The following is a 23,395-nucleotide window of genomic DNA, read 5'->3' on the forward strand; positions in this document are numbered from 1 at the left end:
CGTGTTGAAGGGAAAGGAAAGTAAGTTGGGGTGACAGATCGGATTGTGTTGCGCCTGCCACAAACACACGTGCCGAGGTGCTAATCAAGTCTCATCCATGGATTGCGGGCACTTGGTCTCGTATATTTATAGAATGCGATTAATTGCGATATACACCGATCAGACGAATGTGATTCTTTCCCACACCCACTATGGAAGTAGGCAACAGGCCTAGGACTCTTATAAAATACATCTATGTATTTCTCAGATCGAAAACTCACTGTGGGGAGGTCCGGAGGTATTTCCCGACATCTTGAACAGCCCATAAATGAGGGCACTGGCACTGCTATAACAAGCGTCGTTTTGAGTTTCTTAGCAACATTTCACCCCCGAGCTAGATCCTATTATGCATACACTATGTATTGAAATGGAGTCAAGTTAATAACAATGCTATGTACGCCATACAAATGACCCTTGATCCCTTCCACAACGCCTATCCAATGTTGCTCCCCGGCCGCATGTATATATCGAAACCGAAGTGTATAAGAGTTACCGCGGGTATAGCCACCAACCATCAACGCTCAAAACGACAACAAGCAATCATGCAAGAACAAACACATGTTCACATCTGTGCAAGCACTTCTCCCACAACACTCTCTAACAACTTCAGCCCGTGGAACTTGGCCACGCTGTTCAAGACGTGCAGCTTCCTCTCAATCTCCTTCCGATCCATCGTTTCCACCCACACTCCACTGCAGGAGCAGTGCTCCATGAAGTCGCTGACCTTTAGCGTTCCGCATTTCGAGCACTTCAGGTCCTGTGTCTGCCACCCGACAATGTACCCCTGGATTTGACCAATCAAGATCTCTTCCTGTGCCAATCGGTCGTATTCCGTTTGGCAGAAGGGACAACGCCATGGCTTGGTCGAATTTTTACCAGCGTCAACTCCGGGCTCGGGCAATACATCTTCATCCCGACACAAATCCAGATCTCGGATCAGGCAGCATGAGCCGCAGGTGAGTTCTGGAATTTTGAGGCTCGCGCCGGGGTTCTCGAAGCGGCCTTCCTTGCTGAATTCTCGCACTTCGAACAGGGCGAGCAATTCGCGCCGCAGTAACCGGGTCTCCATAGTGGTCATCTTTGACAGACTAAGGACTTGCATGAGTAGTTTCACGAGTTCCAACACAGGGTTGCGCTTCTCTTCGTTAGGGTCCGACAATACACCAGGGAGGACAGGGAAGATGTAATCAGAGGCCAACTCCGGGTGAAGAAGCTCGTCGCGCTGCCGACGAATGAGACCAGTGATTTGCTTCTTCAGTGGCTTCGAAAACTTTTCTGCAAGCGCAGCTGAAACTTCCTGGCTATCCTCGTCACTGGGACGTCCAATTGGAATCTGCGTCAATCGGGGTGTGGAGTCGTTTGTATCCGGCCGTTTGAGACCGTGCATGAGTTCGATATACTCCACAACCCAGTCATGGAAAATAGTTTGCATGGGCGTGGGCAGTGTACGGTTGAGTTGCCAGTGCATGACCGTTTCCAGCTCTTGTTCATCGGACTCGACGACTTCTTGGCAACCTTTGCCACCGTAGTTATACTCGTCGTACCAAAGCAGGTAGTCCCAGTACTCCTTGATTTCAAGGTCGATGAAATGGAACGACGGGTTGGCTCGGATGGACTTGAGCACGTACTGACTGTATGCGTAGGCATTGCCCACCTCCGTTTTGGAGGTCTGGAGCAAGAGGCGGGTGGAGCTAGCAAAGATGACATTTGACCCAACGCGCCTGAATTCAGCCATCAGGCGCTGGAAAGATTTCCGTGACAGCATCCGCACGTAGTGATGCAAGGACCGATCATAGAGACATGAGACCGGACTCTCTACCCATCGGATCAAATGCTGCACCATAATATCTGCCATGTTGTTTCCGTCGCAAGCCTCAGTCCACCAGTGCTTGACCATCTCACGCAGCACAACCGCGCCGGCTGAAGCGAATGCCTTTTCGGAGTACAAGACACCGCCTCCGTTAGGGTCTGCAGATTGGCCGGACGAAGCCAGGAGTGTATCCGCACCCTCCATCTCGTTAATGATGGACGATGTGAGAATTGTGTTGATTGCCAAATTACGAACTTCCAACTCAATGCATACTGTGGTATACGCACTTGGAACATTCACCGATGGCATGGAGACTTTCTCAAGAGGACCAGAGATATCGTCCTTCTCATAGCCCGCATGATCAGGCCTTGGGTTCGAAGACCACCAGAGCACAACGTTGTTTTGTTGGAGCCGTCTGGCATACGAGATATCAATGAGGAAGCGAGGGTCATCGTTCTCCAAGTTGCAAAGAGGAACGTCACCGTATCTAGCTAGCAATGTCAAGTGTTGAATCCAGGCGGAGAGATAGAGGTAGTGAGTGACCAATCGTCTGGCAATGAAGGACTGCCACCCCAGTGGTGGGAGATCCATATCTGACACTTCCGGTTTGACCGGCAGTGTAGGGTACTCTCGAAGGATCGGAATATCATGGCACAGACGCTTCCTTTGTTGTGACTGGATGACCATAACAGCGGGCATGGTCTCTTCGGACTTGAACTTCTTGATCAAGTCTCCAACCTCCAGGTGGGCCTTTCTCCTAGTGGTCACTTGCGTAGTCCTGAAATGGATTTTCTCCTGATATTCGAAAGCAGTCTGTGACGGGTCTCCCTCCATGGTTTGCATTCTACGCGTGAGAAGTTCAGAATAGATCTTATCGAGGTTCGGAAGACCCTGAACATCCCGCGTGCGGTTCAGGATCACGACATGTGCCTCATTTTTCGTGCTGGAGAAAAGGGCGAAAATCTGCCTGTCCCCAGATGCGACATGATAGAGATAATGGAAGGCAAGTGGCGAGTCCAGAAGATACGGTTGCTCCGTCGTTGTCCGGCAAAGAGTCGAAAGATCAAAGCCGCGGTCCAGGCCTTCTCCCAGAACACCCCGTTGCTCCTCATCGAACGTACAAATGCTACCCAGCTTAAGGACTGCCCGGATGTTGAGAGGGATGTTCTTCTCGTAAACGCCCTCAACACTAGGGTGCTGGAAGAGAACATCGATCTTTTCCGCTTCGCGGAGATACGTCTCTTCCGACAATGTTAACTTGAACAGATGGACTGAAGGATGTCCGTTGGGCAATGTGTGGTTGACCTTTTCAACCTCGCAGTCGGGCACGTCAACATCAGGAAGTGAGTCCTGTTTGAGATTGACGTAAATCTGCCGGGGCACCTTGACTGTGAGAGCATGGATCTTTCGGTCGATCAGCACAAACGCTCGCACAATGCCAGGCCTTCCCGTCTCGGAAAGCTGCAGAATCTGCCAGGTGTTGATGTATAACAACTCGGCTTGGTTTCTGAAAAGATTGCTCAAGGAATCACCACCTGCGTTTGCCCTTTCACCGAAAAGTTGACGACGACGGATTCGGGCTTGTTTCTGTATCTTCCACTTCTGCTTCTGATATTTCAGGAAGCCAACATAGTCATCCGCCATTGACGGCATCTTCGCGGGCAGGGTGGCGAAAGGATCAAGAGAGGTCTTCGACAGACCTTCCGGATGCTTTCGCTTTTGGGAGACCTTAGTTTCGGATGATGGCTTCAGTTTTTGTGTAGAGTTGGCAAGGGCTTCATCCAGATCACCTGTATGCTGGACACGATGGTCAAGAATATTCGTCGAGATGTCTGTCAAGGGATTCTTCTCCTGCTTATCGGACTTGATGAACATATCTGTCATCTTCGTTTGCTTGAACCTGTCATCCTTGGTGTTGATCCGCCGTTGCAGCCAGTCCGGGTGAGCAACACGAGGGACCGGGTTACGGATCTTCTGCAACGCAGCGGGGATGGTAATGAGCTTCTGCACAACGGAGCCCAGACGCTCAAGATAGTAGTCCCAGTCAATCACAGTACGAGGATCCATATCGCCGGGGTCATCTTTAAGCCACTTGCGCAAGAAGAAACGTTTCACGTTCTCCTCAGCAGAGAAGATCGCCACGGGAATGGCTCGTTCAGTGACAGGAGTGTTCCTTGGCTTGGATGAGATAATGTATTTGCAGTTCAAGCCCTTGTCCTTCACCATCTGCTCACCCAAGAACTCTGCCAGACGCCTTGCAGTTGTGATAGATGTTGACTTCTGGTTTCCATACTCTTCAAGTGTCTTCGTCATGCTCCTGTTCTCCGAAATGAGATCGATAAGTTCTTCGTCGGCCAAAGTTGCACCATGTTCGTAAAGTACATCCAACCATCGGTCAGCCACCTTAGCCACCGCAGCATACGTCTCAGTAAGATTTGTGCCTTCCAGGAAGAAACGGAAGATTTGAGTTTGGAAAATCTTGATCAGTTTCAGCTCTCCACGACGTTTGACCTCGAAACCCTTCAGTTCCGCCAGTGAGCCGTCATGGTTGAAAACTGCATAACGTTTCTTCAAGTTCTTGTCTTCCTCCTTTGAGGTTGGCAAGATCATGGCTCTGTACGGACCATCGACTTCGAAGAAGATAGAGTTCTCACTGTTCCTGTCGTATCTGAATGTAGCAGGGTCGACCAGAGTCTGGTACTGATGATTTGTGTAGCTTCCGTGGACAAGGTGGTTCAGCATGACACAAGGATATGAGATACCCAGCTTCTTGCCGTTCTTCAGGGTAAATGAAAAGTTCTCTGGGAACGAGCCCGGCAACATACACCAGATACCATCAGTGTCGAGTTCCAGAGGTCGTCCAATGCGTTCAACTAGCTCTCTTGCCATCTGAATGATGCGAGCACCAGTCAGACACGTAACACCAGCCATTTCCATAGAATACCATCGAGATCCCTTTCTCATGACATAACCATAGAAACTGTTAAGAATGACTTTGTGGGCAAGCTGTAAGGAATCATAGAGGACGATCATCTTTTTGGCCTCTTCCACCTCTGCAGCTGATGCGCCTGAAGATTTGAGAGCATCAGTCTTGCCTTTCCAAACCTTCTGCTTTCCTTTGAAATCGTATCTTCGGTCACGGAAACTGCGGACAGTGTCGACATAGAATGGGTTCTCTCGCTGACAAATGATGGCCTCCCTGACCATTGTTTTGCTATCGTGAATCTTGTGGTAAATCTTTTTGCTGTAATCCTGCAGTCGTTTTTTGACGATGCCGGCTTGTTCTTCGATGCTCATATCACCGAAGGACCTCATCGGGCTATTCTTGTGCTTTCCAGGGAACCTCTCATTTGCAACAGCCTGACGAATCATGTTGTACTCGTCGCGCTTGGCCGGAAGAAATTCACCTCTCCATGCCCATGGCATTCGCCTATCGCATGACTTTCCGGGTCGGTTGAAGTCACAAGCGGCACAGTTCGACTCTTGTATCATGGAGTCAGGCTGCAGTCGATTGGTGATCATGATATTCGGATACATAGATGCAACGTCCAAGTGATAGATAAAGGGCACTTCATCCCTGTGTGGTCTCTCTTTGAGGTCAATCAACTTGTCCGCAATTTGCTTCTTGACTTCCTCGTAGTTCGTAACATCGTCCATCGACTTTTTCTCTTCTACCTCGATACTGAACTTCAACGCCGCATCCAGATCGCGGAGGAGCTCGTCTATCGCTGAAGGCTGCACGTTGAACGTAACAGGGATATCGCTTCGAAACACACCGGCTTCAATACTCTCGACGTGTCCTCCGACATACGTTTCTGATTCGAGTAGATGTCCTTCGTAGAAGGATTCCGGGGGGTCTTTGTGCTTGTTCGGCAGGACGATGTTCCCTTGATACGCCTGCACCATGAGCAGCATCTCACATAGAGTTCCAGTTCCTTTTCTCAGCGTGTCGTCGGGGTTGATAGGAAGAATCGTACACAGGGAGAAGATGAAAGGATGGACATATTTCATGTAGAGGTAGTATGTGGCGACAGCATCGGAAACGGAATATTCTGCCAGGGTCTGAGGGCGTTCACTTGCGTATGGAGTCATCAGCTCTGGGTCGAGTTCGTCTGGATCGTATCCAAGCTTTGCGACAGTAACAGCTTTCAAACCGCGACTTCCCTGGGGCAAATAACTATCACGGTTCACCCAGGCAAAACAATCCATGTGAACACAGTGGTCACTTTGGTAGATATCCTCGCTGTTCTTGCGGAAACCGATCTCTCTGTACATGTCGATGCCGAGAACGCTAGCCCTAGCTTCCACGAAAGGCCAATCGAAAAAGTCACCGTTATAGGTAGCAATGACAGTAGGCTTCGCTTCTTTGATATGTTCGAAGAATCGCTCTAGAACACCGCGTTCGTCGGGTTCGTTGAAGATCATGAAAGGACCACTGTACTCTGGCTTGGGCGTGTATTCAAAATCATTGATGTCTTCGGATACGATCTCACGGTTGGTAATTAGAAATCCTTGCCCGTCGATCATGTAGGATATCATCATGATTTGGTCAATCACGGAGTCGGGGAATTTTAGCGGTAGCTTGGTTGTCTCAATATCGAATGCTAGAACGACAGGGTCGGCTCGCGTGAGTCGTTCTTCTATACAGGTCAATGAGATAACGCCATGCTTCGCCTCTACTGTATACCATTTTCCTATTCGGATGTCTTGAAGCCGTCAGCGACGTAAAGAGAATACATATGATGAGGACACATACCCTTGTCAATCGAGACTCGAACATGATAAGGAACATCATATTCTCGAATATCAATAATGAAATCGCTCGCGTTCATAGTAGCATTAGATCGTGATTCATTAATAAGTTCATCGTCAAAAAGGTCAAACCCAGCATTTGCGCTATAGACATCAGTCAGCCCGAACTCCCAAGACATAGAATTCAGATCAATGCACGTACCTGGAGATCTCCATATAAGTATCCATCACATTTACATTCTTCTTGTTCTTCTCCGCCAGAGGAAGAAGTGTTTTGCGAACCTCCAACAAGTGGCTCACACTCGCAAAGTTGAGTTGGAGAAATGTCCGTTTGTACCCAAGCAGATGATTTGGCAGCCTGAGATCCTCTTTCTCCACCCGCGTTATCTTCTTGATGAGCCCTTCAAACGCCCTCCGACACCAATCCTCGACCTCAGTTTCACGGCCCTTCTTCACAGCAATTAAGAAATATGGGTCGTATTCAACAGTTGCCTTGAAACTCCCACCTCCATCTTCGAGAAAGTAGTAATCCACGCCGGCGCGTCCTCCGGGGACATTCGGATCTTCTATGGAGGTACTGTGCATGTTGATGAGCCAACCGACTCGTTTTTCGCCGGACTCAAACCGAGGGAACCCCAAGGATTCATCGATGCTGTTGGCCAGCCGGATTGCCTCGAATTTCTCATCTTGAGAGGTTGCTTCAGTGGATCGGAGGGACGAGAACTCGATTGTCTTCGTTCTTTTGGGGTTAAAGGAGGCCGCGCTTGATCGGAACTTGTTCCCAAACTTGCTGGGTTTTCTTGAAGGCATTGCGACGGCGACGCGCCCACTGGCCGGGGCTGAAGATCACTGCAGAGCAAGGCGATAATGAATTAGGCGAAACATGGAAAAGCAATGGTGTGATTAACACAGGACAAAGCTGCGCATAGTTGACTGTTGGTGGAAATTAGCTTCTTTTCTTTGTGAAATGGACGTTTCTTCACAGACACAGTTGAGCGCGCTCCAATGTAACTGAATTGGTCGTTGATCCACTTGCATGTTGCGGAGCCCAGATTTGCCCTACGCCATTCCGACGCGTTCGCGTTTTCTACTTTACGCGTAGTCATTGGATGATCGCGGGCACCTCGGGGAAACTATCCATTTCTGCTGGCTAGCCGGGAGGTACCGGATAATAGGTTGATCCGTATACCGCGCATAGTTACCCGGTAGAGAAAATGCCCGCATAAGGCCATAGAGCGACGACGAGGTATCTCGAACCCACAATTGGATCTCACATGATGGCCGACGATGCGCGGGACCCAACTACCTCCACTCCGGAAGTGAGAGAGCCTGGGCAACAGGGAGAACGGAAACCGAAGCATGAGTTTCCCAAGTCGCAGGTCGGGAAGCTGTGGGATGCCTTCGGAAACCCCGAAGAGCCCGTGAATATGCTGCCTACAGCGACCACCAAGACTGGGCAAAAGGCAAAGGATATCACGGTAACTGAGGCTATGAAGACAATGTCGCTCGAAAATGCCATGTCTTTCCACAAAGCGCCGTGTGCGCGTGACTCGCTGCTCCTCGGAATCGGGGCCGGGTTCGGTGTAGGCGGCGTTAGGGGCGTGGTTGGAGGTATGATATTGCAATACCGGATTTGATATGATACATGGTTGCTGATAAATTGAATGACTTTAGGACTGCGCTCTATGTGGACCGCGTGTAACTGGGCGGTAGGTGCTTTCGCTATTACAGCGCTTGCAGCCCATGAGTTCTGCCAACGGCGTCGCGTGGAGGAATTAGACGGTATGAAACAGGCAGTTGAGTTGATGAAGGCACTCAAGGACAAGAAACAACGTGAGAAGGAACAGAAGATCGAGGAAGCCGCCCGTTTGGCAGAGGAGGAAAGGAAACGGAAGAGCTGGACCAACCTATCGAACTACAAGTTTTGGTAGGCTTTTTGTGCATCGCATGGAGTACTGGAGTTGGATGGGATCTCATTGTATAGTACTATGTATAAAGTGGGCTGGTTGCAAAAGTACATATTCCTCTCTATGTTAGGGGCTGCTACCCTATCCAACCTTGAAGTTGTGATGTCGTCATGTCTCGTGTCGATAATTTCAATCCAACGCCCGTTTCGATAAAGCCACAATAACCGATAAACTCCAGAAGTGTTAGGGATATCGTAGAGGATAGAAGGTGTGTCTCGAGAGAGGGAGATTCATACTCATATGCATACTCATGTGAAGTCCGCATCTAGACGTCAAACTTGACCCTTTTCTGAATGGCGCCAGATTGGATAGACCGTATCCTCTCGAAGTCGGCACCGTCTCGGCGTTCTCGCCGCTTTTCGCGCGCCTCTCTGGCTTCACGGCTCCTCCATTCTGCGACCTGTTTCTTTCTCCTCTCTGATCTGGCCCAAGCCATTGCCGCAGTCGGTTTGAAACCAATTCCATTCAACCCGTATCCGTCGTCAGTAGGATCAGTCGGGTTGTGACCCGTGATTTCCGAGTCATGCCATGTAAGTGGGTTCTCAGCTGTATCGGTTATAAGAGGGGGTGATGCACTGCGGCTACGCATCGTGGAAGAAGCCGTAGGGAGCTTCTTCTTGCGAGGGCTGGGTGTCGATCGTCTCTTCCTGGGAGATGGTGATCCGGTTCTAGCAATTTCAGGAGATTGGGTAGCTTCCGCAAATTCTGACAATCCCCCTGGGCTGGGACTAATCTCCATCGAGGCGTTCGCTTCGGATACGGCGTAAGAATCATGAGAATCACCGTCCGAGGTAGGCCAGTTCCCCGACTGCGCAGTATGTGCGACTATGCCCTGATCTACTCCGTACGGCACTGGCGACGTGGAAAACTGATCCCCGCGGATAGCCAATCGTCCCAAGCGACCAGCGACTAGCGCTCGCGGGCTGTATCGACCCCAGTCCTCTGCTTCCCGGATCTTGGATTCCTGGGGGTTGGGGATTGAGCCGCTTGATGTAGGTGAAGCGGAAGGACTGCGGTAATCAGAGTCTTCGGGCGATGCTCGCTTACGTTTAGGCGATTCAGAGGACATCGTCGGCAGGGTAGTTGGCATCATCGCGGGGCTGGGATTCATTGCGAAGGTGGGGGCATCACATCGACCGCGCCGGCTATGGTAAAGAATGACACAGTAAGTGTGCGTTAAATAATAAAGCTAGCTTCTTAGTATCTTGACCAGAGTCATAAACGAAGCCATTATAACTAAGTAAGTGAGGAGAGCACTGATGCTCGGGCCATGATATATGGTAGTGGCTGAACGAAGGGAAAGCGCAATGGGGTTGTCAGTCCTCGCTGGGGGGGTTGAGAGGGGGAAGCCGGTCTGGGTGGTCATCGGCCCCTTCCTCCGCCCGGTGAATAAGCAGCGATCGACCCTGTAACTTAGAGTAGCCAGGATTCCTCCGCTGTTGGCTCGGATTAGATATCCAGGATACGGTTGGTTCCTTTGTTTAGATCGCTACTGAAGTCCGTCACACTACTACTAGTACTTTTTCGCTTACAGCCAATTGCCATGTCATATAAGTCTAGAACCAAAAAGCCATATCAGATTGGCAGCAAGAACTACAAACAAATTTTGGCACGACACAGGCCTCAATCGAATAATTTACAAGATACCCAGCCCATCAAGTCGTCAAGGAGAAAACAGAACATGGTTGGCAAGAATAATAAAGAAAACCCATCAACGCCGCGACAATGACGCCCTCCTGTCCCAAGACTCGGTACTTTTAAACCTTCTTCTTCTTTTTGGACGGCTCAGCATCGCTGTCGTGCTTCCGCTTCTTCTTCTCGGACTCGCCCTCGCCAACGTCAGACTTGCGCTTCTTCTTCTTCTCCTCCTTCTCGCCCTTCTCCTTCTTCTCCTTCTTTTCCTTCTTGTCCTTCTTTTCCTTCTTCTCCTTCTTGTCCTTCTTCTCGGCCTTCTCATCAGCGTCCTGCATCTCGGCATCGCTCTCAGCGCCGTCAATGTCCATATCAGCAAGGACAGCATCCATGGCGTTTTTCTGTAAAAACCATCAGTAAATTTGTTACGAAGGATAGGGATATTTGGTTCACTAGTGTAATAGCAATCAAACTAGCTGTATTGACTCACCATGGCGACCTCGTTCTTGGTAGGGGCAGCACCAGTGGCGTAGAAGTCCAGACGCTCCTCGACCTGCTTCTTAAGGGCCTCACCGAACTTGGTGGAGGGCTCCTCGGAGAAGTTGTCAATTCTGGAGGCGATGGAGCACTTGTTGGCAAGGAAACGCGAGATGCGACCCTTGTTCTTGGGGCCAGCTCTTCCAATGAAAGAGGAGTGGTACAGAAGACCGTACTTGGGGGTGTTACCCTTGGTCTTCAAGGCTCTGAACAGGGCCTTCTCAGCACCGAGAATCTGGACCGTAGAAGCGGGGTACTTGGACAGGTTGGTCAAGCTACCGGCGTGGGAGATCAAACGAGCACCAACGATCTCACCAATAAGGGCAGCAAGGTTGGGGGCGACAACGCTCATCTTGGAAATCAGGTACTGGTGGAGAGACTTGCGGTACTTGGACAGGCTGACAACGCGCTGGGCGAAAGAGATAACGTTCTCCATGTCGGTCTCGGAAATCTCCTGACCCATGCTGTGCTTAGCAGCGTCGATGATGCTCTGAGCAACACCCTCATCGTCCTCCACAAGGGCAGCAATGTCGTGCAACTTCTCGTCGTTCAAGCTCTTCTTGTCCTGGACGAACAAGGCAATCTGGGCGTAGCGCTGGTTGTCGGAGACGATCTTGTAGAGTTCGGGGAAGTGCCAGGAGTACCATTCCCTGACTCTCATGGAGAAAGTGTTGATGGCCTTGTCGAGCTGGTCGAGGATAGCAATGGCCTGGATGATGTGGTTGTCATCGCGCTGGACGGAGAACTTAACCTTGGCGCGAGAGTAAGCGTGACCAAGACCAAGCTGGGCGGTGTCCATATCACCCTCACGCAGCTGCTTCAGCAGCTTGGTGGCGTGCAGTCTAACACCACGAAGCATATCCTGGACGACCTCGCTGGTGTCTCCAGTCTCGCAGTCAACGAAAGAGAAGGCAGACTTGATACTTCCAGCCAAGGCCTTGTCGGCCAGACCCAGAACAACCTTCTTCTTCTTGTTGGGCTTGGGCAAGTTCAATTCGAGGAAAGAGATCAGAGTGTCCGAAGCGACACCCTCGGAGACATCGTTGATTTCACTGAGAGCCTGCTTGTTGTTCCTGGAAGTTGTCAGAATCCTGCGGGAAAGTGCCCCTATGGGAAAAATTGAACCACATACTCGAAAGGCAGGAAACTGGACAGTTCGACCATTTTACCGAAACTGGCCAAGTCGTTAACACCTTCTTGAACCTCCTTCAAGCGGTTTCCCACGCTGTCACCCTGGTGGGCGACCTTGAAAAGCGAGTAGCCCATGGGGCCCTCGAACAGAAGGAAGTCGGCCATTGCGAAATTGAGGGAAGGGCCCTAAAAATTAGACAAAACGGTCCTTTACGTGCGACTTATCGTGGTCGCGTCTCAATTTCCCGGGGTTATGCGACCGTAGACCTGCCGTGGACCGACGTGGAGTTGAAGAAAAGCCTGGGAGGGTAGATTTGCAGAGTCGAGCCGTCGGAGCTCTTTTTTTTCGCGGCGGCGCTAGTGCGAACATCGAATGTGGGCTTTTTGCCAAAACTACAGCTCACCGCATTCGACGGCAAACACCACCAGGTTTGTGGCCGCGCGGGCATCGTCTTAGGGGCCCTACAGCACCAGCCAGCCTTATCGTTTTTCTCCGGATTTCTTTCGTTGGGTTTTTTGTTGCTTGTCGCTCTTTCGTGCTGCAGAAAATGTCTGCAACGCAGTTACTCAATCCCAAGGCCGAGTCGAGGGTATGCATGCAGTTATCCTTCTTCCCTTTACCCCCCCGAAACATCAGCCCCTCAGTGGTCCAGCAGAGACTAACAGTTTGCAGCGGAGAGCGGAGGCCTTGAAGGTCAACATCAGCGCCGGTGAGGGTCTTCAGGATGTCTTGAAGTCCAACTTGGGTCCCTCGGGTACCCTGAAGATGTATGTTCCAATTTACGATGGTTAATAGACAGATGCAGAGCTGACTGATCTCAGGTTGGTGGATGGTGCAGGCGGAGTATGAAATATTCCCTTGAGTCCGGCAATCCGGCATTCTTATTAACAATGTTGCAAACAGATCAAGTTGACTAAAGATGGAAATGTTCTGCTGCGTGAGATGGTGAGTGTTCTCTACAATCAGTCGTTATAAACTCTCATGCTAACCGGTGCAGCAAATCCAAAACCCCACGGCTGTGAGCTAGACCTCCCTCCTCCTCCTCCTCCTCCTCCTCCTCCCCCAAACGCAATTATTAATACAGGCAAAAGGTTATGATTGCCCGGGCTGCAACGGCACAGGATGATATTACCGGTGATGGAACGACATCTGTCGTCCTGTTGGTGGGTGAGCTTCTGAAGCAGGCAAATCGACACATCTCCGAGGGTCTGCACCCTCGTGTTATCACGGATGGTTATGAGATTGCGAAGAACGAGTCTCTGAAGGTCAGTACATCGAAATTTAAGATGGTCGGTCATATACAATACTAAGCTATGGTGGTATATAGTTCCTCGAGCAATTCAAGCTTGAACGGACAGTCGACCGTGAACTCCTCCTTTCCGTCGCGCGGACGTCGCTCAGCACGAAGTTGAACAGCGCTCTGGCCGAGAAGCTTACGCCTGATATCGTCGACGCCGTCCTTGCCATCCACAGAGCTCCCGAGAAGCCCGATCTACACATGATTGAGATCATGACCATGCAACATCGCACGTCCTCTGACACCAGACTGATCCGTGGTCTTGCTCTTGACCACGGTGCCAGACACCCCGACATGCCCAAGCGTGTGGAGAACGCGTTCATCCTGACCCTGAACGTGAGTCTGGAATACGAAAAGTCTGAGATCAACTCTGGCTTCTACTACTCTTCTGCCGAACAGAGGGATAAGTTGGTGGAGAGTGAACGCAAGTTCGTCGATGCTAAGCTGAAGAAGATCGTGGAGCTCAAGCAACAAGTCTGCGGTACCGACCCCAACAAGAGCTTCGTTGTTATTAACCAGAAGGGTATTGACCCCCTGAGCTTGGATGTTCTTGTCAAGAATGGCATTCTCGCTCTCCGGAGAGCTAAGCGGAGGAACATGGAGCGTCTTCAACTTATCTGCGGTGGTACTGCACAGAACAGTGTTGAGGACTTGACCCCCGATGTTCTTGGATGGGCTGGCTTGGTTTACGAGCACCAGCTCGGCGAGGAGAAGTTCACTTTCGTTGAGGAAGTCAAGGACCCCAAGTCCGTCACTATCCTCATCAAGGGACCCAACCAGCACACCATCGCACAGGTGAAGGATGCCGTTCGCGACGGTCTGCGGTCCGTCTACAACACCATCGTCGACAACTGTGTCATCCCCGGTGCTGGTAGCTTCCAGGTGGCCTGTGCAGCACACCTCACTTCCGAGGCCTTCCGCAAGACTGTCAAGGGCAAGGCCAAGTGGGGTGTTCAGGCTTTCGCCGACGCCCTTCTCATCATCCCCAAGACCCTCGCGGCCAACTCTGGCCATGATGTCCAGGACTCATTGGCGGCTCTGCAAGACGAGCAGTCGAACGGCAACACCGTCGGTCTGGACCTGACCACTGGTGAGCCGATGGACCCCATCCAGGAAGGTGTCTTCGACTCTTTCCGTGTGCTACGTAACTGCGTCGCTTCAAGCACGGGTATTGCCTCGAACCTCCTGCTCTGCGATGAGCTGCTCAAGGCCAGACAAATGGGCCGACAGGGAGGACCTGGCGGTATGGATGAGTAATGTGATGGCTACGTCTAAGGCGAGTTATTGTAAAGCGAGAACATCAGGTTCTTCCATATTCGGAATGCCGGTATAGAAAAATATCCTACGTCGAAAATTGTACTTCACATACTTACGTATCCTAATCGATTTTAATCCATGAGGGAATTAATCGTGTTTCAAACCCGCTAGCATGTAATATTGCCTCGTTCATGGCTGCCTAAGGGACGGTGAGTGTCTTGAGTTGATCCATTGAAAGTCAAAAATGTAGGCAGCGAGATAAAGTACCATGCTCATGGCACATGCAGAGTATTAGTATTATCGCTTGGCTGTAATGACCAGTGAATAATTGAGCGAGTTGCGTAACTTGCAGAGCTACCTCCCAATACACAGAGTAGTAACTCACCCGTTACAAGGTAGCATCCTCGGATGGGATGTTTCAGGAGCCGACCAAAAATACTACTAATTCCATGTGACTAGTCCGTCAATCTATCGTATTGCTGGATTTCATTAATGATAAGATGCTCCATACGGTCAGTAGCGTAAGTAGAGGCAAATGATAATACATGACACGCTGTTTCCACATCAGGAAACATGGCGGTAGAACGTAACGATAGGCTCAAAGATAGGCAGGAAGCTCCTATCCAACATCTTCGTCAACATCATCGCTGTCGACATCACTCTCTTCAGTGAAATCAGCTGGGGCCCATTTCCCCAGGAAACCTTCATCTCTAACAGGGTCTTGGAGCGCCATTTGATGTGACTTGGCCCACTCAAGAATCTTAGACTTCCGAATCAACAAGGGCTCCTCTGCGCCCGATCCAGCCTCGCCCGATGAATCCTTTGTCCGGCGCTTTTTAGCAGGCGTCGCAGGCTCAACGGCCCCCAGGCCTTGAAGAGCGGTGACGACATCCTCAGGCAACATCCCCGTCGCCAGACCAATGTCCTGCACTGTCATGAGCTCGTGGGTATGTTTTCGTTTGGACGTCTTCGGAGACTTCTGCTTCAGTGGCACGGAGGAGCCCGACGCCGCCTCTGCTTCCTTCGGTTTACCGCCCTGTACCAATAGATACCTGGCTATTCGTTCCTGCCAGAACCGAGTATAACTCCTATGGCCCATTTCACTAAGCGGCCGTTCCGGACCGCCTATGAGACCACTATCGCTCTCCCAGGAACTGATCTTGTAACTCACGCCCATCAACAGCTTTCCAAGCTGCTTATGCTGGTAGGGTGGGAAGACGAGGATGCATGCGAGATTGTTCGCATCCCAGGAGAGTTTTTCTTTCGAGAAGAAGCCCAAGACGTAGTAATTCTCGGGGTCATTGGGATCGGTGAAGACGAGGAGGTAGTAGAGGAAGGAGACGACATCGTAAAAGACGGACTTGTGATCGAGGAAGAGTTTGGCGAACAAGGAAAGGTTTTGCGCGTATAGTTTGTGACATTCACCGTCTAGCTCCCATACAGAGTATCCGCCATGATCGTAGACTTTCGTTCCGGGAGGTGTTGTCCGGTGTTGGCAGAGTCGCGTATGTTGCGCGTAGGCGTGGACGTCGCACGAGTACCGGAAGCACCAACGACAGACGTACAACCGGTCTGTGTCTTTATTGACGAGATCTTCCGGATAGATGGACTGATACCATGTTGGGAAAAGGAGGTCACCCAGTACGACGTGCTTGACGTTACGGTCGGTGGAGGAGGATGGTTCGGTGCGCGACACAGGGTCACTGGGAGCCATTGGAGACGGGGAAGGGAAGGGGGGAAACGATCAGGACTAGTAGCTAGGAACGAATGGCATCAATTCGCGGCTTATTTCTTTCTTCCTTCCCCCTTAATGATGAATTGATGGTAATCGGAGGGCAGACGCGTTTCTGTGGAGATGCCAGCCATCTGTGACGGCGGTTTGTAGATAGTAGGTCCTGGACACCTTTTTTTTTCTCTCTCTCCTCCCTTACGCTGGTTGCTTTTGGATAGGGCCGGGCGGGAGGGATTAGGCTAAAAGAGTCCGGAAAGGCAGTACAGCTTACTTGCATATTTTCTGCTTACTATGGGGAGAGAGAAAGGTGGAGGGCTTATCGGGGGAATTGGATACAATCAATTTGGTTAGTTGTTTAGCTGTTTAGCTAGTATATGATCCGCTTAAGCTTTCTTTTCCCTCTCACTCTACAGGGACACTTGCGGCAGTCGTCACTAGATTAGATTTTGGTATAGAGGAATACGTAGGACCTCCATCCATCCACCTGCGGATTCCTTCCCGTCAAATTAAACCAGTCAAACCAGTTGGACCGGGTCAGTTGATCTCCGTCACCATCCAATCATATTACCGCCGCGCGGGGAGAAAGACAAGCTTGACTGCAACTAGTTTCGTTGCTGAGAGATTCTTAGAAGAGTCTTGGTGTTCTTGGGATGTTTGGAGAGGATCCAGACTAACTAACTAACCTTCTCATCGTCTCTTATTGACGGATTACTTTACAAAGTACTTTGGCTGACTAGATCTCTCCTCATCCACCCAACCTCATTCCTTCATATAGACTACTACTACTGCTCACCATCACGTCAAACCATCTCCTTCAATATCTGGTTGCCTGGACCCCTAACCTTTTCCTGTGCCTTCCCTTCCCGTTACACTGCAGCTGACCTTCGTATGACGATGGTCGGCTTCCTCTTGCGGAATCTTGTTGTCTGAACTGAGGCGAAAAGACGATCCAACGCCGAAACTAAAGCTGTTGTTCCCATAGGCAGCAGCAATAGTGACGACGACCGCCGCCTGCCAGCCTTTGTTTCCCCCTCTCCCTCCTTATCGCCGCTCCCCCCTCCCCGGGGTTCAGACAGACCCTTATCCTACGGCCTAGATTCCTGTCAAGCTTGATCCCTTTTCTCTCTTGCTGATCGCCAGCCAGCTTACCGTTCCCCTCTGGTTTATCTGAATCCTTCAACTGGCTACTTTCTTTACCAGCATCGCCTGCGTGCTGCGTGGTTCATCATTCATCGTCTTCTCTTGGCTTCATAACGGTCTGGGAGCGGAACTTTGCTCTTCCGCGACCGTTGTGTTTTATCGCCGAAGATGTTGAAACCGTTCCAGATCAGGGATCTTCATGGATCTCCATCACATACATCTGCAGAGGTGCCCTCGGCATCCACTCAACCCTTGACAAGGGAACCATCCTCACCTAGAGCTCGTCGGGGAATCGTGCAGCTGTCTGCTCCCCAATATGATGATCTTGCATCGAATCACCCGCGGGCACGGTTGACTTATGTTGATGACGATGATGGGGAGATCATCACTGTATGTCTTATCGCATATCCTGCGTCGGTTTGGTACTAATCGGTCTTTACAGGTTGGATCGTCTCTCGAACTCTCTCAACGCCTCGATGAGCCTATTGACCTTGCGCACGACCCGATGCCGCAGGAAGCCACCGAACCCATGCACCTCTTCGATATTCGACGCTCGAACTCAATAACCGAGTTGTGGAAGAAGTTCCAGATAAAGCAAGAAGGCAAGGATGCGGACAACCACGCTGGATCATCAACTGGGGATGCCCCGGCTGCTAGCGCTTCAGCAGAAGTACGGTCAGAAACTGAGCAAGAGCACGTTGAAGCTACGAAGAACGACGACACAGCATCACTCATGGCCGCCTTTGAGGCTGAGATGGCCAAGATTCTCGATGCTTCTAGGAATATACAAGACAATAACACTACGGAAGAGCCTTCAGCTCCCGCTCAGGAGCCAGCAGGAACCCCCAGGGGCAGAACTCCAAATCCCACGGATGCATTTACTCATGCAATGCGGAACCTGCTCAACGGGGCTGAGTTGCTCAGTTCTGGGGTGAGATCAAGTATACCCGAGATTGAACGGCAGCTGGAGAACGCTCAGAGGGCCCTTCCTGGAAATGTTGGGTCCTCGGTACAAGGTGCTCTTGCGAGTTTGGAAGCCCAGATGAGACAGCTTACCGGCTCGATCAACCATACTGTTGGCGGTGCGTCGACAGGGAACATTCTCCAGGGAGAACTCCCCACAGCCGCCGGAACTGTAGACAGTCTGCGTGCAATGGCGTCGGAACTTGGAAATGTAGGGCATACTCTGTTCGAAGCATTTGAGTCGGAGTTTGGCTGCACTCGAACTGGTGGTCAACCCCAGGCTTCCTCTGAACAACGTCCAGATGGCCTCCCTGCTGAACCCTCCAGACCATCTGATGCCACTGCAGGTAATAGTGTTGTCCCCGATGTGGTAGACCAGCCAACCCAGGATCGGGATCTGGGAAGCCGCGAGACAGAATCCGGAGAGAAAGAGTTGGGACCAGAATCAGACCTTAAAACTGGCTCCAAGAAAGCTGCAGGGGCGGACGGACCGACTCAACCAGGCGGCGGCCCTGACCAGGCGCAGCCAGATGCACCTTCATACGTGCCTCATGCCCCTCATGGACGTCACGACCCTTTTGCTTTCACACCCTACTTTCAACCACCACCGCCCCCTCCTCCACCGCATCCTCATCCCCATCACCATTATCCGCCTCCGCCACCGCCTCCTCCTTTCTTCGGTCCACCTCATCACTTTCACCAGCCCTTCCCAGGTCCACCGCCGCCTCCTTTCTGGCCGACACCGGAAACTTTTAATCATCCTCACTTCCCTGCTGGGCCTGAGGTTCCTCGTCCACAACCCACGAGTACTCATGCACATCCTTCCCAACACACGCACCGACGTTGGCATCCACACACCGGATACAACTGTCGCCGTGGCCGCGCTCCCATTAGTCGCCAACATGCTCATGAACAAGATCGTGGTAGAACCAACGATGTGCCATCATCTGGCCGCGACGCTACGCCGGCAGACACACAAAGCGCCACTAACACATCATTGTTCGTCGGCAATGTGGGCTTCAATGTTAGCGAGAAGATGATCCGCGACGTTTTTGCCTCCAGGGGTTTTCTCGTAGATGTACATCTGCCTCTTGATGTTGGGACCGAGAAGCACGCTGGATTTGGCTACTTGTCCTTCCCATCTGTCCCTGCGGCAAAGGCGGCCCTGGAGGCCTTGCAGGGGACGCATATTGATGGACATGCGATTAACCTAGAATTCAGTGAGCAGACCCCGGTCACCAGGCTGCACCCCGAAGAACCTTCTTCTCAAGCAACACCAGACGGTCCAGTGCCTGCTGTTAGTGAGCGAAAGTCCGTTCCGTCTGAGCTTCAAGGATCTACAGCTACACCCGCCAAGTTGGAGAAGACATCACTTAGCAGCCAAGAGGGGTCCAAATCGCTCAGCGGTAAACGTGCCGTCCCTTTGACCGTGGCGGACTTGTGTTCCAATGATAATCGCAATCCGGGCAACACAGCGTCTCCCAATAGTCTGGAAGACTCGTCCTTGGGGGATTCTACGCGGCTCAATTCACTCTACCCTTCCCTCTTGCCTGAAGGTGTCCCCAAGTCGGGGCCTTCGGAGCCCGTGAGTCCTGAATTTGATCGGATCCCCGAGCTTACGCGTGAATTGGAAGAGTGCCGCTTTCCCCCGGTCTCACAGCTCGAAGCGCACTTTTTGGCTGAGCAGCAGAAGGAAGCGGCTTCATCCGGCGCTCAGACGAGGTCTGACGGTAAAGCACCAGAAGCCAGAAACTTGAACAGCAATGCGGCGCTGCAGGGGCTTCCCGGCACGTTTCCGCAGGAGGTCCGTGAGAATTCGTCGGCACGGCCTGGACAGTTCTCAGAGACCCGTCATCTGCATGGTGGGCATGACCATGAGGAATCATCTTTTGGCCCTCGCCGGCATGTTAGACGTTGGAAGAGCCAGCGACCCCGCTCTGCTTGGCAAGATGATTTCTCAGGGTGGGACGCCCCTCGCGGCATATTCGGCTGGAGACCGGAAGGACGTCATCGTCACCGCGGTGGACGTCGGAACAGTTTTGAAACCCCTTCTTCTGAGACCCAGGCAATCAATCCTGATGTCAGGCAACGCGACATTGACGACTGCGTCTCTACATTAGTGAGTTTGGGATATGGCGGTGCAAGCGATGGTGGCCATCAACGAATCGCGATTTATGCTGCGGCCGCAGACGGCAGGGTATCAGATGCGATTGAAATGATTGAGGAAGAACGCAAGGCATACGAACAACAGGGATCGACGATGTGATGACCACTTGGTAATAATACTTCTTTTCTTTGCAACTTGATATGACCCAGACTCGTTGTGATCCAAGTAGCTGTGGACTTTACGGTCTGTTCTGAGACTGATACTGCTGGAATGCGTGTGCTTTGGGCGGATTACGCTACATATTCCCTACTCCATCGCTAAATCAGAAAAGTGACAATATTTAATCGTATATGGTTTAACGTAGAGCTGCTCGTAGCTGTCCGTCGCATGTAACATAAGAGGTTCAGCGATAAGTGAGCGGCTTATCGCGTGCGGCTTGCGGAGCTGAATCATCGATCGGCCCGGCGCACTTCTTCCACGCCGATGCACACCCGCGATACTTTCTCCAATCTATCTTTCTGGCCCGCGCGATTTCTCTCATTGATTCGAAGAGATGCTGACATGGCGGCGGACGTTCGCCACATCGGTTGCGCGACTGAACAATAGGCCAGCAGCAAGGAGCGCCGGCTCCACGCTTCTTCGCTGCGCCCAGGTCCTCGAGCAGAGTCAGAAGGGATCTAGTCTGGAGGACCAGGAGATCCAATTGAACGGGTTCATTCGATCCGTTCGCAAGCAGAAGCGTTTCGCTTTTGCAGAGATCTCCGATGGATCGACAGTCAAGCCTTTGCAGGCTATCCTGAATCCCTCCCAGGCTGCCGAGTACGTGCTCCGCGATTCCGAAACCTTTTCACCCACGACCCTAGATACTGACTGTCGCTCGCACGCTCTCCAGACTATCTACCGGAACAGCTGTCGAAATCTCAGGAGTCTGGAAGGCATGTCCGCCAGGCAAGGAGCAGACACATGAGCTGCAGGCCACCTCTGTGAACATCGTGGGCAAAACAGATCCCGAGGTAGGATCCTCTCGTCCTCAATTACAGATGTATACTAACTCACAAATATTCATACATAGACCTACCCTATTCAAAAGAAATACCACAGTCCCGAATTCCTCCGTCAAATCCCCCACCTACGCCTTCGCACGCCCTTCAATTCCCTCCTCTCGCGATTCAGATCTGAATGCCTATACCAACTCGGAAATGTGTTTCGGCACGCCCCCAATGGCGGCTTTGTTCAGGTGCACCCGCCGCTAATCACATCGTCGGACTGCGAAGGAGCCGGAGAAACATTCACAGTGCTACCGCGTGAGGCTGTAGGGACGACGCCAGCCGATGGCGACCACTTCTTCCGCGCTCCCAAGTACCTCACGGTATCATCACAGCTGCATCTGGAAGCATACGCTGCGGAGCTAGGAAACGTATGGACCATGTCACCCATGTTCCGGGCGGAGAAGAGCGACACGCCGCGTCACCTCAGCGAGTTCTACATGTTAGAAGCAGAGGCAAACTTCATGAACGACCTGGATACCCTCACGGACCTCGTCGAGTACCTTCTCCGCGACCTAACCCGTCGCCTCTACGACACGCCCGTCGGACAGGAAATCCTCACCACAAAACGCCCCGGCGAATCCAGCTCGGAGGAATCGGCAACAGCAACAGACCCTGCTGACCTCCGCCAACGGTGGCAGGACATGATCGACGGGCCCAAATGGCGACGCATGACATACACCGAAGCGATCGAGCTCCTCCAAGACGCCGTTGCCAAGGACTCCGCCACCTTCGAGTACCCCCCAACGTGGGAGGGCGGTCTCCAACTCGAACACGAGAAATACATCGTTGATGTGCTCAACCACGGGCACCCAGTCTTCGTAACCGACTATCCCAAGCCAATCAAACCCTTCTACATGGCCCCGTCGCACGCATCAGCGGCCACCACCCACGGTGAAACAGTCGCCTGCTTTGACCTTCTCCTACCAGAGGTCAGCGAAGTAGCTGGCGGCTCACTCCGCGAGCACCGCCTCCCGGAGATTATCCAGAACATGCGCCAACATGGTTTGATCAAGAACTTTGCCGCATCGAATGACGGCACTGACACAGCCACGCCCACGTCCCCTCAAGCAGAAGAGCTGTACCCTCATCTCCTCCCCGGCGAAGATCTAGGCCATCTCCAATGGTACGCCGACCTCCGTCGATGGGGTACCGCGCCGCACGGAGGCTTCGGACTCGGGTTCGATCGCTTCCTGGGGTACTTGGCTGGCGTATCCAGTGTTAGAGATATTGTCGCGTTCCCTAGATACTTCGGTCGGGCGGATTGCTAGATCAGGATGAGACAAGGCGAGGCATGTATATTATCATCACCATTTACTCGAAATATTAAAATGTATGTATTATAGTTTCTAAAATCTCACATTGTAACATACACCAGTAGCCAGTAACCAGTAACCAGTCACCTACTATTCTCAAAGTAATCAATGATGTTAGTAACAACCAACAGCCAACACCGACACTAACACTGACACAAACCATAAGAAATAAGCATAGTAAGCAATCAATCAAATCAGCAACTAACCAGTCCCGTTCAAGAGCACACACACACATCCCCCAAGGCTTAGCACCCCAGCACACCCTACACAGCCATCACACTAGTTATACCTTGTTCACTACCTACCTACTTAGGTAACTAGCTAAAGTAATACCACCTTTTACCAACCTATACTAGTGACCAGTTATCCCCAACATAATAACAACAACATTCCTAGTAGTTACCCCGTAAGTAATCATCCACATCAGGAAACTAGTTTATTCCATCACAGCCCCCTCCCCTCCCCTCCCCTCCCAAACAAATAACCTGAAACCAGGCCATGCATGAGCTAGATAAACTACTGTAAGTAAAGTAAGCACCAAGCCACAATAAAACATACCCATAGTAACCAGGCAGGGAAACTTGGATATGACAGTTACGTTGAGTATTACCAGTAACGTTAACTAATTGATTGGTTTATGACATGAGGTGGGATGGAAGTAAGTAAGC

At 51.4% G+C, this 23,395-nt stretch overlaps 8 protein-coding genes across 8 annotated transcripts; 4 read left to right on the top strand and 4 right to left on the bottom strand.

Moving 5' to 3' along the window:
- Positions 1-254: 254 nt before the first annotated feature.
- BO85DRAFT_523138 (DNA polymerase epsilon catalytic subunit POL2) lies at positions 255-7,575 on the bottom strand. The gene is made up of 3 exons (XM_025665323.1): positions 6,804-7,575; positions 6,606-6,745; positions 255-6,555 (listed from the first exon to the last, which is right to left on the bottom strand). Exons 1-3 carry the CDS (start codon positions 7,409-7,411, stop codon positions 602-604), a joined length of 6,702 nt encoding a protein of 2,233 aa, XP_025512230.1. The 5' UTR covers positions 7,412-7,575; the 3' UTR covers positions 255-601.
- Positions 7,576-7,840: 265 nt separating this feature from the next.
- BO85DRAFT_452667 (cytochrome oxidase biogenesis protein, Cox20 subunit) lies at positions 7,841-8,735 on the top strand. The gene is made up of 2 exons (XM_025660875.1): positions 7,841-8,212; positions 8,276-8,735. Exons 1-2 carry the CDS (start codon positions 7,879-7,881, stop codon positions 8,530-8,532), a joined length of 591 nt encoding a protein of 196 aa, XP_025512231.1. The 5' UTR covers positions 7,841-7,878; the 3' UTR covers positions 8,533-8,735.
- Positions 8,386-9,905, bottom strand: BO85DRAFT_452668 (uncharacterized protein). The gene has a single exon (XM_025660876.1). It carries the CDS (start codon positions 9,677-9,679, stop codon positions 8,834-8,836), a length of 846 nt encoding a protein of 281 aa, XP_025512232.1. The 5' UTR covers positions 9,680-9,905; the 3' UTR covers positions 8,386-8,833.
- A 151-nt stretch (positions 9,906-10,056) lies between these two features.
- Positions 10,057-12,204, bottom strand: sik1 (snoRNP complex protein NOP56). The gene is made up of 3 exons (XM_025660877.1): positions 11,870-12,204; positions 10,691-11,810; positions 10,057-10,601 (listed from the first exon to the last, which is right to left on the bottom strand). The coding sequence occupies exons 1-3, from the start codon at positions 12,031-12,033 to the stop codon at positions 10,326-10,328; spliced, it is 1,560 nt and encodes a 519-aa protein (XP_025512233.1). The 5' UTR covers positions 12,034-12,204; the 3' UTR covers positions 10,057-10,325.
- Positions 12,205-12,296: 92 nt separating this feature from the next.
- Positions 12,297-14,586, top strand: BO85DRAFT_452670 (chaperonin-containing T-complex subunit CCT6). The gene is made up of 7 exons (XM_025660878.1): positions 12,297-12,458; positions 12,542-12,636; positions 12,691-12,712; positions 12,773-12,814; positions 12,867-12,887; positions 12,961-13,134; positions 13,197-14,586. Exons 1-7 carry the CDS (start codon positions 12,417-12,419, stop codon positions 14,421-14,423), a joined length of 1,623 nt encoding a protein of 540 aa, XP_025512234.1. The 5' UTR covers positions 12,297-12,416; the 3' UTR covers positions 14,424-14,586.
- Positions 14,587-14,878: 292 nt separating this feature from the next.
- BO85DRAFT_452671 (putative histone acetyltransferase (MysT1)) lies at positions 14,879-16,335 on the bottom strand. Its single transcript, XM_025660879.1, has one exon. The coding sequence runs from the start codon at positions 16,135-16,137 to the stop codon at positions 15,043-15,045; it is 1,095 nt and encodes a 364-aa protein (XP_025512235.1). The 5' UTR covers positions 16,138-16,335; the 3' UTR covers positions 14,879-15,042.
- A 1,128-nt stretch (positions 16,336-17,463) lies between these two features.
- BO85DRAFT_379751 (uncharacterized protein) lies at positions 17,464-20,524 on the top strand (the record flags this gene model as incomplete). The annotated part of the gene is made up of 2 exons (XM_025656353.1): positions 17,464-17,685; positions 17,738-20,524. The coding sequence occupies 2 exons, from the start codon at positions 17,464-17,466 to the stop codon at positions 20,522-20,524; spliced, it is 3,009 nt and encodes a 1,002-aa protein (XP_025512236.1).
- Positions 20,525-20,879: 355 nt separating this feature from the next.
- On the top strand, positions 20,880-22,773 carry BO85DRAFT_452673 (asparagine--tRNA ligase SLM5). The gene is made up of 3 exons (XM_025660880.1): positions 20,880-21,184; positions 21,258-21,378; positions 21,438-22,773. Exons 1-3 carry the CDS (start codon positions 20,919-20,921, stop codon positions 22,680-22,682), a joined length of 1,632 nt encoding a protein of 543 aa, XP_025512237.1. The 5' UTR covers positions 20,880-20,918; the 3' UTR covers positions 22,683-22,773.
- Positions 22,774-23,395: the final 622 nt, after the last annotated feature.

This window comes from Aspergillus piperis, assembly GCF_003184755.1.
Source record: "Aspergillus piperis CBS 112811 unplaced genomic scaffold BO85scaffold_20, whole genome shotgun sequence".
Lineage (NCBI taxonomy): Eukaryota > Fungi > Ascomycota > Eurotiomycetes > Eurotiales > Aspergillaceae > Aspergillus > Aspergillus piperis.

What these genes read in the sequence shown, in the direction of transcription:
- BO85DRAFT_452668 (XM_025660876.1), bottom strand. Translation starts at nt 9,679, where the DNA reads ATGAATCCCAGCCCCGCGATGATGCCAACTACCCTGCCGACGATGTCC.
- BO85DRAFT_452673 (XM_025660880.1), top strand. Translation starts at nt 20,919, where the DNA reads ATGCTGACATGGCGGCGGACGTTCGCCACATCGGTTGCGCGACTGAAC. An exon ending in AATCCCTCCCAGGCTGCCGA is followed by an intron (nt 21,185 to 21,257) that starts GTACGTGCTCCG and finishes CACGCTCTCCAG; the next exon opens with ACTATCTACCGGAACAGCTG. An exon ending in TGGGCAAAACAGATCCCGAG is followed by an intron (nt 21,379 to 21,437) that starts GTAGGATCCTCT and finishes ATTCATACATAG; the next exon opens with ACCTACCCTATTCAAAAGAA.
- BO85DRAFT_452671 (XM_025660879.1), bottom strand. Translation starts at nt 16,137, where the DNA reads ATGGCTCCCAGTGACCCTGTGTCGCGCACCGAACCATCCTCCTCCACC.
- sik1 (XM_025660877.1), bottom strand. Translation starts at nt 12,033, where the DNA reads ATGGCCGACTTCCTTCTGTTCGAGGGCCCCATGGGCTACTCGCTTTTC. An exon ending in TCCAGTTTCCTGCCTTTCGA is followed by an intron (nt 11,811 to 11,869) that starts GTATGTGGTTCA and finishes GACAACTTCCAG; the next exon opens with GAACAACAAGCAGGCTCTCA. An exon ending in CCAAGAACGAGGTCGCCATG is followed by an intron (nt 10,602 to 10,690) that starts GTGAGTCAATAC and finishes TGGTTTTTACAG; the next exon opens with AAAAACGCCATGGATGCTGT.
- BO85DRAFT_452667 (XM_025660875.1), top strand. Translation starts at nt 7,879, where the DNA reads ATGGCCGACGATGCGCGGGACCCAACTACCTCCACTCCGGAAGTGAGA. An exon ending in CGTTAGGGGCGTGGTTGGAG is followed by an intron (nt 8,213 to 8,275) that starts GTATGATATTGC and finishes GAATGACTTTAG; the next exon opens with GACTGCGCTCTATGTGGACC.
- BO85DRAFT_523138 (XM_025665323.1), bottom strand. Translation starts at nt 7,411, where the DNA reads ATGCCTTCAAGAAAACCCAGCAAGTTTGGGAACAAGTTCCGATCAAGC. An exon ending in ACTTATATGGAGATCTCCAG is followed by an intron (nt 6,746 to 6,803) that starts GTACGTGCATTG and finishes TGATGTCTATAG; the next exon opens with CGCAAATGCTGGGTTTGACC. An exon ending in TCGAGTCTCGATTGACAAGG is followed by an intron (nt 6,556 to 6,605) that starts GTATGTGTCCTC and finishes GACGGCTTCAAG; the next exon opens with ACATCCGAATAGGAAAATGG.
- BO85DRAFT_452670 (XM_025660878.1), top strand. Translation starts at nt 12,417, where the DNA reads ATGTCTGCAACGCAGTTACTCAATCCCAAGGCCGAGTCGAGG. An exon ending in ATGTTCTGCTGCGTGAGATG is followed by an intron (nt 12,815 to 12,866) that starts GTGAGTGTTCTC and finishes TAACCGGTGCAG; the next exon opens with CAAATCCAAAACCCCACGGC. An exon ending in AAATCCAAAACCCCACGGCT is followed by an intron (nt 12,888 to 12,960) that starts GTGAGCTAGACC and finishes TACAGGCAAAAG; the next exon opens with GTTATGATTGCCCGGGCTGC.